Source organism: Phodopus roborovskii, unplaced genomic scaffold, assembly GCF_943737965.1.
Source record: "Phodopus roborovskii unplaced genomic scaffold, PHOROB, whole genome shotgun sequence".
Taxonomy (NCBI): Eukaryota; Metazoa; Chordata; class Mammalia; order Rodentia; family Cricetidae; genus Phodopus; species Phodopus roborovskii.
Genome location: NW_026125052.1, coordinates 9,946,417 through 9,960,741, shown reverse-complemented (window position 1 = coordinate 9,960,741; position 14,325 = coordinate 9,946,417). Strand labels below are relative to the sequence as shown.

General features: G+C 39.7%; 1 protein-coding gene across 13 annotated transcripts in view; it reads right to left on the bottom strand.

Moving 5' to 3' along the window:
- The window catches only part of Spag9 (sperm associated antigen 9), a 117,463-nt gene that overhangs the window by 56,801 nt on the left and 46,337 nt on the right, over positions 1-14,325 (bottom strand). For 8 of the 13 annotated variants that reach the window (XM_051198365.1, XM_051198593.1, XM_051198524.1 and 5 more), the window contains one exon: positions 12,458-12,608. In XM_051198365.1, the coding sequence (XP_051054322.1) occupies positions 12,458-12,608 (151 nt within the window). Of the gene's footprint in view, positions 1-974; positions 1,017-12,457; positions 12,609-14,325 lie in introns of all 13 variants that reach the window. The other 5 variants (XM_051198129.1, XM_051198284.1, XM_051198206.1 and 2 more) reach the window with 1 other exon arrangement.

The following is a 14,325-nucleotide window of genomic DNA, read 5'->3' as shown; positions in this document are numbered from 1 at the left end:
GTACTTCTGTATAAGTGACTATCTATTGGCTGGTGAATAAAACGCTGATTGGTCAGTAGCCAGGCAGGAAGTATAGGCGGGGCTACCAGAAGAGGACAACTATGGGGAGAGGATGCAGAAAGAGGTCTCCAGAGAGAGGCCATGTAGCTACGGGGAAGACAGGATGTGTTGGGTGTTCTCTGGTAAGATAAAAACCATGTAGAAATACATAGAATAATAGTTATGAGTTAGTAATTAAGAGAGAGCTAGCCTGTAAGCTGTCTGAGCCTCTAGCCAAACAGTTTTTAATTTAAAAAAAAAAAAAAAAGTTCTGTGTAATGAAATTCCTATGAGAGTCTGTGACTCAAAGGAACATGGAAAGCCAAAACTTTAGAAACAGGTAGGTGATTAAAGGGAAGGCAGGAATGCTCTAACCTTGAGGATATTTCTGTAAGAAGACCTGACTCACTGAGGGGCCTCCATGGACCTGGGTAAGCTGCTGACCCGGACCATGAACAGTCTTCTAGAGCACTTCAAGTCTGATATGCAACATACTTTTTTACAGTTGTTCCAGGAACAAAGTTGAATGAGGCCCTGAACAGAGCTCAAGAAAAACGATTAAGCTGGGGAAGTAGCCCTTGGTAAAAATGACACCCTGGGCTGATCTCAAGGCTATATAAGCTATGCATGCCCTGCCCTAAGCCACAGATGTGTTCCAAGTTTCTTACCCAGTGTTGGATAAATGGAAGCAAACTGAATTTTCATAGAATACACTTACATTTTTTACATTTCAAAATGTTTATTCTGAAGGAGGAGCAAATTATAGTCACAGAAAAGCCCTGGCAACCACTGTAAATTATTTTCTTCTGTATTTCAGAGAATAACATCAATAGTCTTCCAAATTGTGACATCTGGAGAATAGCAGTTTGAAAAAATAACCAATAGTTAATCTCTTCTGTTTACTTTTTGCAAAATGTTCTGAATCACCTTCTCACCTCCTGTTCTATAGCCTTCAGAGGTTCAGGACTATGGCTGACCTGGGTAGAGGAAAAGATTATAAAAGAAGAAAAAAAAAAAAGTATGTTTTTACTTGGTGTTAGCAAATCTGTATTTTTGGTTTATACTATTTTTTAGGCTATAGCTCCATCTATTACCTTCTGTGTTTAAAATGAGGGTTTTGAAAGTCAGATACATCAACACTTGCCTGCAGTCCCAGCTCTGGAGAGGTAAGGCAGAAGGCTAAAGGCTTCAAGGCCACTTCTGGGCCAGCCTTAAAACATAGCAGGTCCTTGTCTAGGGTGGGATGGTTTACCAAGAAAAAGTACTTGTTGCCAAGTCTGACAACCTGAGTTCAATCCTCAGAACCACATGGTAGAAGGACAGAACCAACTCCTGAAAGTTGTCTTCTGACTCCTACATGCACGCGCGCGCACACACACACTTTTTTTTTTAAATGTAAAAGACATTAAGAACTTATCTCAAGAAATAAAAATTATAGTCAGACAGTGGTGGCGCTCACCCTTAATTCCTGCACTGGGAGGCAGAGGTCTACAGAGTGAGATCCAGGATAGCCAGGGCTACACAGAGAAAGTTTAGTGTTTCTTTGGTTCTGAACCACTACTCATATTTTCTTTACTATGATTACTATTGTTGTTATTATTGTGTGTGTGGTGTAAGAGCACACATATACCACAGCACATGTATAGAGGATAACTTTTTGGTTCTCTCCTTTCACCTTTTTGAGGCAGGGTCTCTGATATTTCTAGTACTTCCTTGTATGCTCCAGCCTAACTGGACCCCAAACTTCTGAACACTTATCTCCTATCTCCATTGTAGGATTGCTGGGATTGCAGGTGTTTTACATGGGTGCTGGGGACTGAACTGAGAGTTATCAGGCTTGCAAGGTAACTTTACCTGCTGAGCCATCTCATTACTTTTACTTTACACTTTTTGGTGAATCACTGATGACAGTTCCTTTACTATTTCTATAGCAGCAGGAAAATCTTCCTGACACTTATGCTAGTCACCATGAAGATCCAATATAGCAACTATTCTAATGTGGCGCACTTGAAAATGTTTACTATGCCCTTTCTTTTTTTCCTCATTACTGAAACTGTTAAATAACACCAAGGAACAGGGTGATGGCAGCACATGCCTTTAATCCCAGCACTCGGGAGGCAAAGGCAAGCGGATCTCTGTGAGTTCGAGGCTACCCTGGTCTACAGAGCTAGTTCTAAGACAGCCTCCAAAGCAATACAGAGAAACCCTGTCTCAAAAAACCAAACCAAAACCAAAACAAAACTCCCAGATGACACATCACAGAGACATTTGCTCATCAGTGTCTACTGCAGCACTCTGAACAATAGTGGTGTTCAACAATAGATGGGGGGGGGAAGTAACAAGGAATAGAATATAGCTCAGCAGATAAACTGCTCACCATGCAAGTGTGAAGATCTGAGTGTGAATCCCAGCACCCATGGAAAGAAAGCCAGGTGAGATAGCAGTGTCTAATCCCCCAGTGCCTCTAGCAGAAGCAGCAGAATACCGGGAAGCTTCAAGACCAGCCGTGAACAAAGATACAACAGAGACTCTCATGCTGTAGCACACTCTTGTACTCTCTCACACACACAAACATACACATCTCATATGCCCATTTTAAAAAGGGTTAAAAAAATGGGAGGTGCTCTCTTTACTTTAAGTATAAAGACAGGTATGATGGCACACACCTTTAATCTCTGTGCTCAGAAGGCAAAAAGTGAGCACATCTGAGTTCAAGACCAGCCTGGGTCTACATAGTAAATCCCAGACTGGCCAGAGCAGCACAGTGAAACTGCTGGCTAAAGATAAACAAAGAAATGCTATCAAGAAATAGTATTATGGGATGAAGAGATTAATAGCCTTGGCTGCTCTTCCAAATGACCAGGGTTTGGTTCCCAACACCCACATGGCAACTCACAGTAGTCTATAACTCCAGATTCATAGGATCCAACTCCCTCTTCTGACCTCTATAGGCACCTACTTATATGTATGGAAGACATACAAAGCAATGCACTCATTCATATAAAAAAATTTTTTTTAAACCTTTAAGTATGTGCTATCAATATACTAAGCCTAGACACTATGGTACAAACTCGTAGTTGCAGTTACTCAGGAGGCTGAACCAAGGCCCTTATTTTTTCCCCTTATTCTGAAAGCTTGTTTGAACATTTAAATATCATATTTAATAAATACTATGTGTCTATGACATAGAAGACACATATAAAATATAAGTTTCAAACACCATTTTTAAATAGTGTTATTTATTTAGGTTTTTATTAATTTTAATTCTCAACTTATATAAGCATCTTAGTAACATACAATATAATAAATGTGCAACAAAAGCCAGACCTGGTGCTGTTTGCCCACAATTCCGACACTTGGGAAGCTGAGATGGGGGGGGGGGGGATGCTTTAAATTCAGGGCCAGCTTGGACACAGTTCTAGACTGGCCTGGACTAGAGTGAGACTTGTCTCGGGGGAAAAAAAAAAGAATCAAATGTCCATAAAGAAATAATTCTATCTTCTTTTCCCCAAGCAAAAGTTTAAGTGAGTGACAAGACCAAGTCTATCCTTTTTTTAATTTCACATAATCATGAGCTATTGTTTTGTTTTTTTTCTGAAGCTATCAAATGGGGATACCAGTGTGAGAGAAAATACACAGACAAAACTGTAACTATAGGACAAATTTCTTATGTTTTATCACAAGCAAGCAGAGTATGGAATTATAATGCATAATCAATTTTCTGCTAAAATTACATTTTTATTTTTAACTTCTGCTATAGTATAAAATTATCTCAAAACTAAAAAAACTTTGCTGTTTTGAAATTTAAAATAGTACATTTCCTAAGAGAAATAAAGCAGCAGGAATATGGCACAGCTATTATTGAGATTCAAACTTGTGAGGACCAAGGCAACAGGAACAATCCTGAACTTTAGCACACACAGAGGACAGGAACACGCTCAGCAAGAATGCTGGCTCTGTTTAGTTTCCTGCTCTGTATGCTAAGCACATCCCCCGAAGAACACAGCACATACTGACCACTGTCTTTACATACCAGCTCCTACCAGCATCAGCCTCTCACAGTGCTTCCATAGAAGTACTTCACACCATAATTCTGTAAAAGAACTTGTCGAAACTTTCCTAAGGAGGTACCAATTCAGTCCTTTTAATTACTTAAAATCCACTCACTATAACATTGCTTATTAACAACAAAACCTAGGAAAGACTAAGGTGTCCCATTCAAGAAGACTGGAATTGCTGTTGCCAATGCGATTGATTCCCTTCCCCTGACCACCTGCTAGGATTCTGATGTATCCATTTTTCTCTTTACTCTTTTGTGGCCAATTCTGAATTCTTCTAGGCATCCAAAAAACTAGTCTTTCCGATTTGCTTCTCCTTCTACCCTGCCATCCCCACTTCCATTCTTTTTTCTTCTCCTCCTATTATTCTATCTTTCTTGGACAGGCAATTTTCCTTATGAGTCACATGTACTCTGCAACTCAAACTGCTTGAACCTACACCCATAAATTTCCAAATTTGACCCTCCTTTATGTTCTTACTGGCTAAGGCTCAGATACTTGAAGCCTGCCATCTCCACTTGGATCTGCCTTTGTTATTGTTTCAGGAATTGATATGTAAGTCAGGCTGCCTCCCTGCTGGAGCTCTGACTCTAGAAGAGCTAATTTTGCTTGGTCTATCCTCTCTAGTTACGGTAGGCCTGACCTGTGCAGAGAAAGAGAGGCAAGATAAAGCAGCTATACTTTAGTGCTGAGAGATTGATGACCACATGAGGGACTGCCTTTCGTTTGCAAATTCTTCCTTTATTTCTTCAAATGTTATTCAGTTAGATGAAAAGGCACGCCTTGGGTATTTGCTTAACATGGATGAGACCGTAGGTTCTCAGGATACCACAGAACCACTTGGAGGGAGGGCAGGAAAAATCCTCATTTAAACACTTTCATTCAGTCATTCCCATGCTTAGCACTTTTTTTTTTTTTTTTTTTTTAAAAAGCCTTAGTTTTTCTGTAGTTTTGGAGCCTGCCCTGAACTAGCTCTGTAGACCTGGCAGACCTTGAACTCAGAGATCCACCTACCTCTGCCTCCCAAGTGCTGGGATTAAACATTAAACACCACCACCACCAGGCATACTTAATACTTCTGACACACACACACACACACACACACACACACACACACACACACACACACACAGCTCTGCCCATTTGGTTTATTTTTACCACTTCACTTTTATCAATTCACTACAGTAAGAGATTTCAGTTAATGATAAAATATAACACTCCAATTTTCCTCCTTACACTGGTTACAAAATTTTGATTTAAGAATATCAATTCAGTGTCCAAAATAGTGTAGAATGGTACTGAAATAGAAGGCCTAAGAACACAAGGCCAGCCTTTTAGGGAAAGGGGAAGAGGGAGGGACACAGAGTCATGAGTAAGGCTTCCTATAAACTGTGGTACTCGGAACAGCTCTTGAAAGGGTATGCTTGTGGTAGTAACTAAAGCAAGGTAAAACGTGAATGTGGAAAAATCTGGAAGAAATGCAACTGGATGCAGAAACCTAGTGTTCAGGAAAGGAATCGTGGCTGGAGATAAACTTGTGAGCAACAATGTTCAGTCAACATGTACAGATATGGAGCCTGAACCAACTATTAGCGCAGTGTTGGCTCACCACTACTCTGAGGACTAAAGGAAGTGAGACCAGTAGGGAAGAGCAAGTGGAAGGCGAGGCCACCCTCCATGAAGGACACCTTTCAAGAACCCGAATGCACTCACACTGGGAAATGCTGAAAAAGGCAAGATGAGGACTGAGCACTCTCCAGTAGGTTTGCCTTAGGCTGTTTGGGGCCAGTTATGTTGATGCTGTAAGAAGATATGCTGTGGGACCCCCTGAATGTGGATATTAGTTAGGAGGATTGGGCAGTCTATGGGGTCTCTAGTAGTGTATCACTATTTACCCCTTGTATACAAAAGGACTTTGGGAGCCCATCCCACATAGAGGGATACTCCCTCAGCCTAGACACATGGGGGAGAGCCTAGGACCTGCTCCAAATGATGTGACAGACTTTGAAGACTCCCCCATGGAAGGCCTCCTACTCCCTATTGAGCAGAAAGGGAATGGGACAGGGGTTTGGTGAGGGACAGGGGAGAGAGAACTGGGATTGGCATGTGAAAAAAAACTTGCTTCTTTTTTTCTTTCTTCTTCTTCTTCTTTTTTTTTTTTTTTTTTTTTGCCTTTTAATGAGTTGGTTTAATTCAAAGTGATACAGAAAACAAAGAGGAAACAGCAGGCTCTGGTAAGATCCCAGGCTGGGTTTACTTTAAATTCACAGCTGAGGTAGGAATTGCTGAACACTAGAGACAATGAGGCATTGTATTATTCATTTTATTAATTTTTTTTTTACAAAAGCTTATTACAATGTACAACAGGCTCCAAGATAACACTTCATTCTAGCTGTAGGTGGCAAAGATGTTATGGCAGGTGATCCAGATGTTTAAATAGGAATGGAAGAGGGTCACCATCATCTCAGATATGAGGAACAGCTTATTTTTTGCCAGATTTCTTAATTGCACCTGTGGCCAGGGGTCCCTTCCCCGAGGAAGGCTTTTAGCTCCTCAAGTTTCTTCTGCTCCTCTTTTTGCTTCTGCTTGAAAGTCTTATCTTCCTCGTCCATCTCCTTGGCCTGCTTCTTGGGCTGTTTCAGGGGCTTCTTTTTGCCACCTTCGTGGCCCGACATGGCGCCCACAGACAGCTGCTTCCCAAACCCTGATCCTAAGCCCGAAAAAAGCTTGTTTCTAATTTAAATGGAAAAAAATAGAAAAAATAGAAAAAAAAAGAATATATGTTGTGGAATAATCCTTCTGTACTCTGTGAAAATGTGTTGCTCTCAATGGTAATAAAAAGCTGATTGGCTGATAGCTAGGCATGATTTTCAGGGCAGAGAGAATGCTGGAAAGAAGGGTGGATTCGGAGGAGTCACTAGGAGACACAGAGGGAGCAAGATATGCTAGAGGACAGGTAAAGCCACCAGTCACATGGCACTATGTGGATTACTAGAAATGTGTTAATTTAAGTTGTGAGAGCTAGTTAGTAACAAGCCTAAGTTATGACTGAGCTTTTACAATTAATAATAAGTCTCCGTGTCATTACTGGGCAGCTGCTGGTCCCAATGAAAAAGGTAAAACTACAAAGATATGAGAGGAACAAGATGAAAAGAAATTGTTCCTTGAACATTTCTAAGTGTGGCTCCAATATAGAGCCTTGGTAGTGCTATCATGTCTTCCTCATACAACTATTTCTGTACAATATTTTCACTTACTTTAGTTATCCAAAAGTAAGCATCTTCCACTACAAATTATTCTCTGGTTTACCTTGCTTCCTCGTTATTTATTATGGCTATAACATATTAATAATATTAAAGATCCCACTGTAACATTTTCATACATATATATATCTCACATGGATTGTGCTCAACATCTATCTCTGCTTTCTTTTCTTTTCCATTAAATCTCAGCTTGTGTGTATCCACATATGTGCATGTGTATGCATAGAGCAGTCAGGAGACAGCTTGCAGGAGGAATCCATTCTCTCCTCGCATTATATAGCTCTCAGGTATCTCACACAGTCAGGCTTGGTGGAAGGTGCCTTTATCTGATAATCTATCTTGCTGACCCTTAGTTTGCTTTTTGGTTTTTGTTTTGTTTTATTTTGTTTGTTTGAGACAGATCTCTCTGTGACAGTCCTGACTGTCCTAGAACTTACTAGGTAGTCCAGTAGCCTCAAATTTAGAGATCCACCTGCCTCTACCTCCTGAGTGTTGGAATCAAATGCATGTACCACAATTTTTCTTTTTCTTTTAAAGGCAGGGTTCTCACTGGATAGGCCTGCTGGTCTCAAAGTCTCTATGACCAGCCTAACCTTAAGCTTATATAGACCTGCTTGCCTCTGCCTCCAAAGTGCTGGAATTAAAAGTAAGTAACACACCCAGTTTTACTTCTGCTTTCTTAATGGCACATAATAATACTTGAAATTCTATCATTTACTTACTTGTCTATCACCACTAAAATGTATTAGGAGAGGAAAAAAAAAAAGGCCTGTACAGTTTTTAGGTACATCACTCTCAGAAACCCTCATAATTCTTATTCACTGTTGACACATCTTTCACACTAGTGAATTTTCAACAAATCAAAAAAAGCTCATAACTTTAGCATCATTGGCAAATCTCCTTTGTAGTATTCCTCCATCAAAGTTTTCTATTGCCTCCTGTTACACTTGTGCAATTTTTCTCACAGAATGTTCTCATATAATCATCTTACTTCAAAAACAGTTGTGATAGCAAAATTAAAGACTAATAATTGTAACCTTTAATTTTTCTTTTCACAGTGAAGTCAAAGCATGACCTCCCTAAACATAGCTAGGTCTTTATCAAAGTTCTCAGGAGAAATGAGAATTGCAGCAACCAAGTAAAAGTTGGGAACAGTGAATGGTACACACCAGCACATCCAGTGCATGAACATGAACACACACAAACACACACACACACACACACACACACACACACACACACACACACAGAGTCTGTTCAAATCCCTGTCTCATGAAAACCAAGATGAGAGGGTATGTGTCGTGCATGGTCAGTGTGGGAAATCAAGTCCCGACTCTCAGGTCTTGACAAAAATCAGAGAAAGGCTTCTGGTTAATTCAAGGACTTCAGCTAGTAATAACATGGATTCTAATTAGTAAGCATACTTTACAAACTGGACTTCACATTCTGCCATGTACTACCTTGTTCGTGAAACTTACCTACTGAGCTTTTCCACAGATCAAGTACAAACCAACTGAATTTGGTTTTACAAATTCTTTGGAGAGCAATGTATCTTTGTACTTCTAGAGTGAACTTATTATTAATCATCTTTAATTGGTTTGAAATTTGCCAATAAGATTCTGTTAAAACATGTTACTGGATTAAATGAAAGAATTACAACAATTTTCCCTTAGAGTTCAGTTTGGATACTAATTAAAACACAGCTCCCCAGGGGCTCAGAGGTTAAAAGCACTGGCTGCTCTTCCAGATCCTGAGTTCAATTCTTAGCACCCACATGGTGGCTCACAACCGGCTACATGTTCTAGCTGGGTATGGTGGTGTATGTCTATAATCCTAGCACTCAGTAGGTTGAGGCAGGAGAATTACAAGTGTAACACCAGCCTAGAATACATAGTGTGACCCTGTTTCAACAAGACATGCACTGAATTCCTGCAATTTGCTGAACTCTTTCCTAAATGATAAGAATGTAACAGTACATAAATTCCCTTTAACTATGTTCTTATAGAGAGAAATAAGGTAAGTAAATAAATGGTTTAGCCTTTTAGAAGATACTAACAGGTACTTATTAATGATAAATCTTATTGGATGGGGACAAGAAGGATATAAAGAGCTGGGCATTTAACTCAGTTGGCCAAGTGCTTACTTAGCATACATGAAGTCTTTGTTCAGTTCCTAGCACCACATTAACCAGGTGTACTGGCACATGCCTACCATAATTCTAGCACTCAGGATGTGGAGTATATCAGAAATTCAGGGTTATCCTTGGAGGCTAGAGGGATACCTGAGGCCATACCATGTCTCACTAAAAAGGAGGGGGAAAAAGGATTCACTTATATATAAATAAATAAGCCATTTGTTTGTTTAATGACACAGTGGATTTTTACAATATACCAAGGCCTTTACTTTTCCTTTTTTTTTTTTTTTTTTTCTTCTTTTCCCCTTCTTTTGGAGACAGGCTCATATGTGCTGAATGAAACTCACTAGGTAGATCAGGCTCACAGAGACTTGCCTTACCTCTACTTCAGAGTGCTGGGATTGGATTAAAGGTGTGCTCTACCATGCCTGGTTGGCTTTGGTTTTAATAATCAATAAACCTCTTATGAATATTCTATTTTATAAGATCTAGAACATAACTTTAAACTTTTATGCGCTTGTTTTTTGAGGTAAGATCTGTGATGCCTTATGTTGCCCAGGATAAATTCAAATGATAGCTTTCTCTTCCTCACCCCTTCTCTCTCTGTGATGTTGAGATAGGATCTCACTCTGTAGCCTAGGTTGTATCAAACTCATTATGTAGCAGATGCTACATTCAAATTGATTAGAAATTTCCTGCTTCAACCTTCCTAATAGCATGCAACCATGACTAACTTAGAAACATTGAATATTGTTAATATATCTATCTCTTCTCAAAGTACATTGTGAATTACATTTATCACTTATTTGCTAAATTGTTCTAGATCAAAATACACTCCTAAATAATTAACACCAAAACTTTTTGGCTAAACACAACGCAATTTATATATAATTTTCATAAAGTAGTTTTAAGGAAGGAAAAATGTGCTGTTGTGTCTTTAAAGTGAAATAATTGAGCATGCTGGGCATACCTACAATCCTAGCACTTGGGAAGCTGAGGTAGGAGGACTACGTTGAGTTCAAGCTCAATCTGGGCTTCATAGTAAGATCCTGATTCAAATTATTAATAATAAAAGTAAAGCCCAATAAAGTGTCAGATTTCCAACAGTGAAACACAGATTGTAGGTGGCAGTAATTTTTAATTAAATACGAGGCTGGAGAGATGGCTCCATGCTTACAAACACTTGCTGCTCAAGAAAAGGATCTGGGTTCTGTTCTTAGCACCCACACTGAGTGGCATACAACCACTTCAGTTCCAGGGGATTCAGTATCCTATTGTAGCCTCTGCAGGCACTGCACCCAGATGCTACATATAGCTGGTGCATAGACGTGTGTGTGTGTGTGTGTGTGTGTGTGTGTGTATCACACACATAAAACATATACACACACAATTATATAAAATCATGTATATAGTTTTTTTGTTTGTTTTTGTTTTTTAAATACAGGGTTTCCTCTGTGTAGCCCTGCTGTACTGGAACTCTCTGTAGACTAGACAGGCCTTGAACTTAGAGATCTGCCTGCCTCTGCTTCTGCCTCCTGAATGCTGGGATTAAAGAGAGACAAACCAAGCCTGATGGTGTGTACACTTAAAATCTCAGCTACTCTAAGACTAAGGCAAGAAGATCATCACAAGTTCAAGGCCAGCTTGAACTACAGCTGCATGAATTCAAAGGTGACCTGAGCATTTAGTAAGACACTGTTTCAAAATAAACAGTAGTATATCTCAGTAAAGGGCTTGCTCATCATGCACACAAACCCCGGCTGATGTTTGGAGAGATGGCTCAGTAGACAGAAGTGCTTGCAGCACAAACCGGACATACGCGAATTCTATTCCTAGACCCTATGTTGGAAGAGAGAAAAATTTCCAAAAGCTGTCCTCTGACTTCCACAAATATGCCTTGACATGTATGTGATCTACCACCAACAAAAATACTAAGAATAAATAAATAAAGTTAGAATCTCTGGGTAAAAGGTCCCAAACAGGAACCTAAGTTCTATCCCCAGCACCACAAAAACAAAAAAGTAAAAACCAAACACAAACAAAATCCTAATTAGGCCCACAAGTCTTAAATTCTAGATTTGCATTACGGAGACTAAATATAAAAGAAATTCTTGTCATTAGTATACTAACCAAGATAGTGCTGGCTAGTTTTATGTCAATTTGACACAAGTTAGAGTCATCAGAAAGGAGGGAGCCTAAATTGAGAAAATGCCTCTATTAAAATTGGTCTGTATGCAAATCTATTGGGCATTTTCTTAATTAGTTATTGATGTTGGAGGGCCCAGCCCATTCATTATGAGTGGGGCCACCCCTGGGCTGGTGGTCCTGGATTCTATGAGAAAGCAAGCTGAGCAAACCATTAGGAGCAAGCCAGTAAGCAGCACTCCTCCATGGGCTTCTGCATCAGCCCCTGCCTCCAGGTTCCTGCCCTGACTTTCTTTGACAATAAACAGTGATCCATAAACCAAATAAACTCTTTCTCCCCAAGTTGCTTTGGTCATAATGTTTCATCACAGCAATAGTAACCCTAACTAAAATAAAGGTATAACAGTATTTGGTTTTGTTTCCCTATGCAACTTAAAATTAACTAGCAAAAATACACACCCCCTGGGAAGAGCTCATCTCAAGTTTTGTTTTTGTTCTTTTTAAAGATAACTTTCAAATGAAAATGTATATAAACTATTACATTTTCTAAACTTAGACTTTATGCATATGTCTGTGTGAGATGGAATTAGGTGTGAACTAGAGCCATGATGGTTGTGTAGAGGCCAGAGGATAATCAGAAGTTGGCTCTCTCCTTCTATCATGTGGATCATAAGGATTGAACTTAGATTGTCAGGGCTGGTGGCAAGCACTTTCATTCAGTAAGCTATTTGGCTTTTCAGTATCCTTTGGTTTCCTGCTACTTCTTTCTATTTGAATAAGAAAGGTTATAAAGTGTAAACTGATAAAATAAAGCTTACCTTCAGGCTGGTATGAGAACGTGGCTGACTTAATTCCTGAAATTTCCATTGCTCTGATCCTGGAGTCTCGCCTCCTTTCTGAGCATCAGGTGTAAGCAATCCATCTCCAGCAGGTAGTGGGAAAATTCCTAATGATATAGGACGTTCTTTTCTATTTCAAGAGGGGAAAAAATTAAACATTCATTTTAATTTTTTTGTCATGACTATGAATTAAAAGCCTAGGCTGTGAACAGACCTGTAACCCCAGCTACTTGGAGATGAGGCAGGAGGATCACAAGGTCAAAGTCTACCTGGGCCATAGGAAGCTTATAGTCTCATTAGTTTGCAATCAGCTCTCCTAAATAATACTGTATGCACTCCTAAATAAATATATACCAATGAGAAAGGACAGTGTAGAAAGTTTACATTAGCCCCCAAAATTAAGAAAAGTGTTGAGAAACTGGACAATGTTGTTTTTTGGTTGGCTGGTTTTAGGTGGTTTAGAGAGAAAGTCTCAGTAATTAGCTTAGTCTAACCCAGTACTGGAGATCCTCCTGCCTCAGCATGCTGTGCCGGGATTACACCTGCCTCTGCCAGGAAGTTGGTGATGATCTGGTCTGGTGACCATGGTGAAGAGCTGCTGAGTTTTGATCGTGTAGGTTAATAGTCATGGGGTGCAGGGAAAGGCAACTCTCCAATCCCTGTTCCTAGTCTCCCTGCTCCCTCAAGCTACAGCCAACTGGGTGTTCTGGGTGTTTTTAGGGTAGGCTTTTTCTGCCTAGTGGAAAATGAATATACTCTTTGAAACAGGAATACTATTCAATAGTAAAAGCTTTTTTTTTTTTTTTTTTTTTTTTTTTAATGAAAGTTCTAGTTTTCTACAAACCATTCTATATTAGTTCCTTTAAGACAGAGTACAGAGAAGAAAACCACTGCCAGGAAAAAAAGACCAGCTCTTTTTCAAAAGTTTTTCTGTTAGTATTCAGGCATCTTATCTGTACTGGCCTGTCGTTGGGGTTCTGACAGGATACGTCCTCTGCTGCAGCCACTAAGGGCACCACCTGTGCACATCTACTGTGTTCCCTTTTAAAGGGGCTCTGCCCATCTCTCATCCTTCTCTTTCTTTCTTTCTCTCCCCTTCACATTTTTCCTCTCCCCTCCCCTCCCCTCCTGATGCTCCTGGCTCTGGAGGCTGGTCTCCCCATTTCCCTTTCCCCCTTTATGATCTCTTTCCCTAATTAAAAAAAAAAAAAAAAAAGTCTGTTTGAACCCTGTCATATGGCATCTTTTTCTTGAGTGCTGTTTTCCTAAACTACAATACTTTCTTTGCTGGGAGTGGTGGTGCGCACCTGCAGCCTCTGCACTTGTGAGGTAGTGACAGGAAGAGGATCAGGAGTTCAAGGTCACCCTTCACACAAAGCAAGACAGAGCCCAGCCTGTTTCACAATAGACCCTGTCTCAAAAACAAAACAAAATAAAAACAAAAATAAAAGCAGGGCTGGAGGGATGACTCAGTGGATAAAGGCAATTGTTACCAAGCCTGACAACCTGAGTTCAATCTCTAGGACCCATATGGCAGCAAAGAACTAACTCCTACAGGTTGTCCTCTGACCTCCACATATAAATAAGTAAATGCCCTTTTCAAACAAAACAAGCACTAGTAAGATATTATAAGTCAACGACAAAAAGAAGAATATGTTTTCCTTACGGATAACATAGCACTTTAACATTTTTTTTATTCCCAGGCAACAGAACTTGTTTCTTAAGACTTATTAGCTCTTACTTTAAACTACATCATTTCTGCTTCTTTGTTCTTAAATCTCAACCCTCTTTTTTCTTGTTAAATGATATTGAGTTTTTGTTTTTTTCTTTAACTTGACAAAATAAAG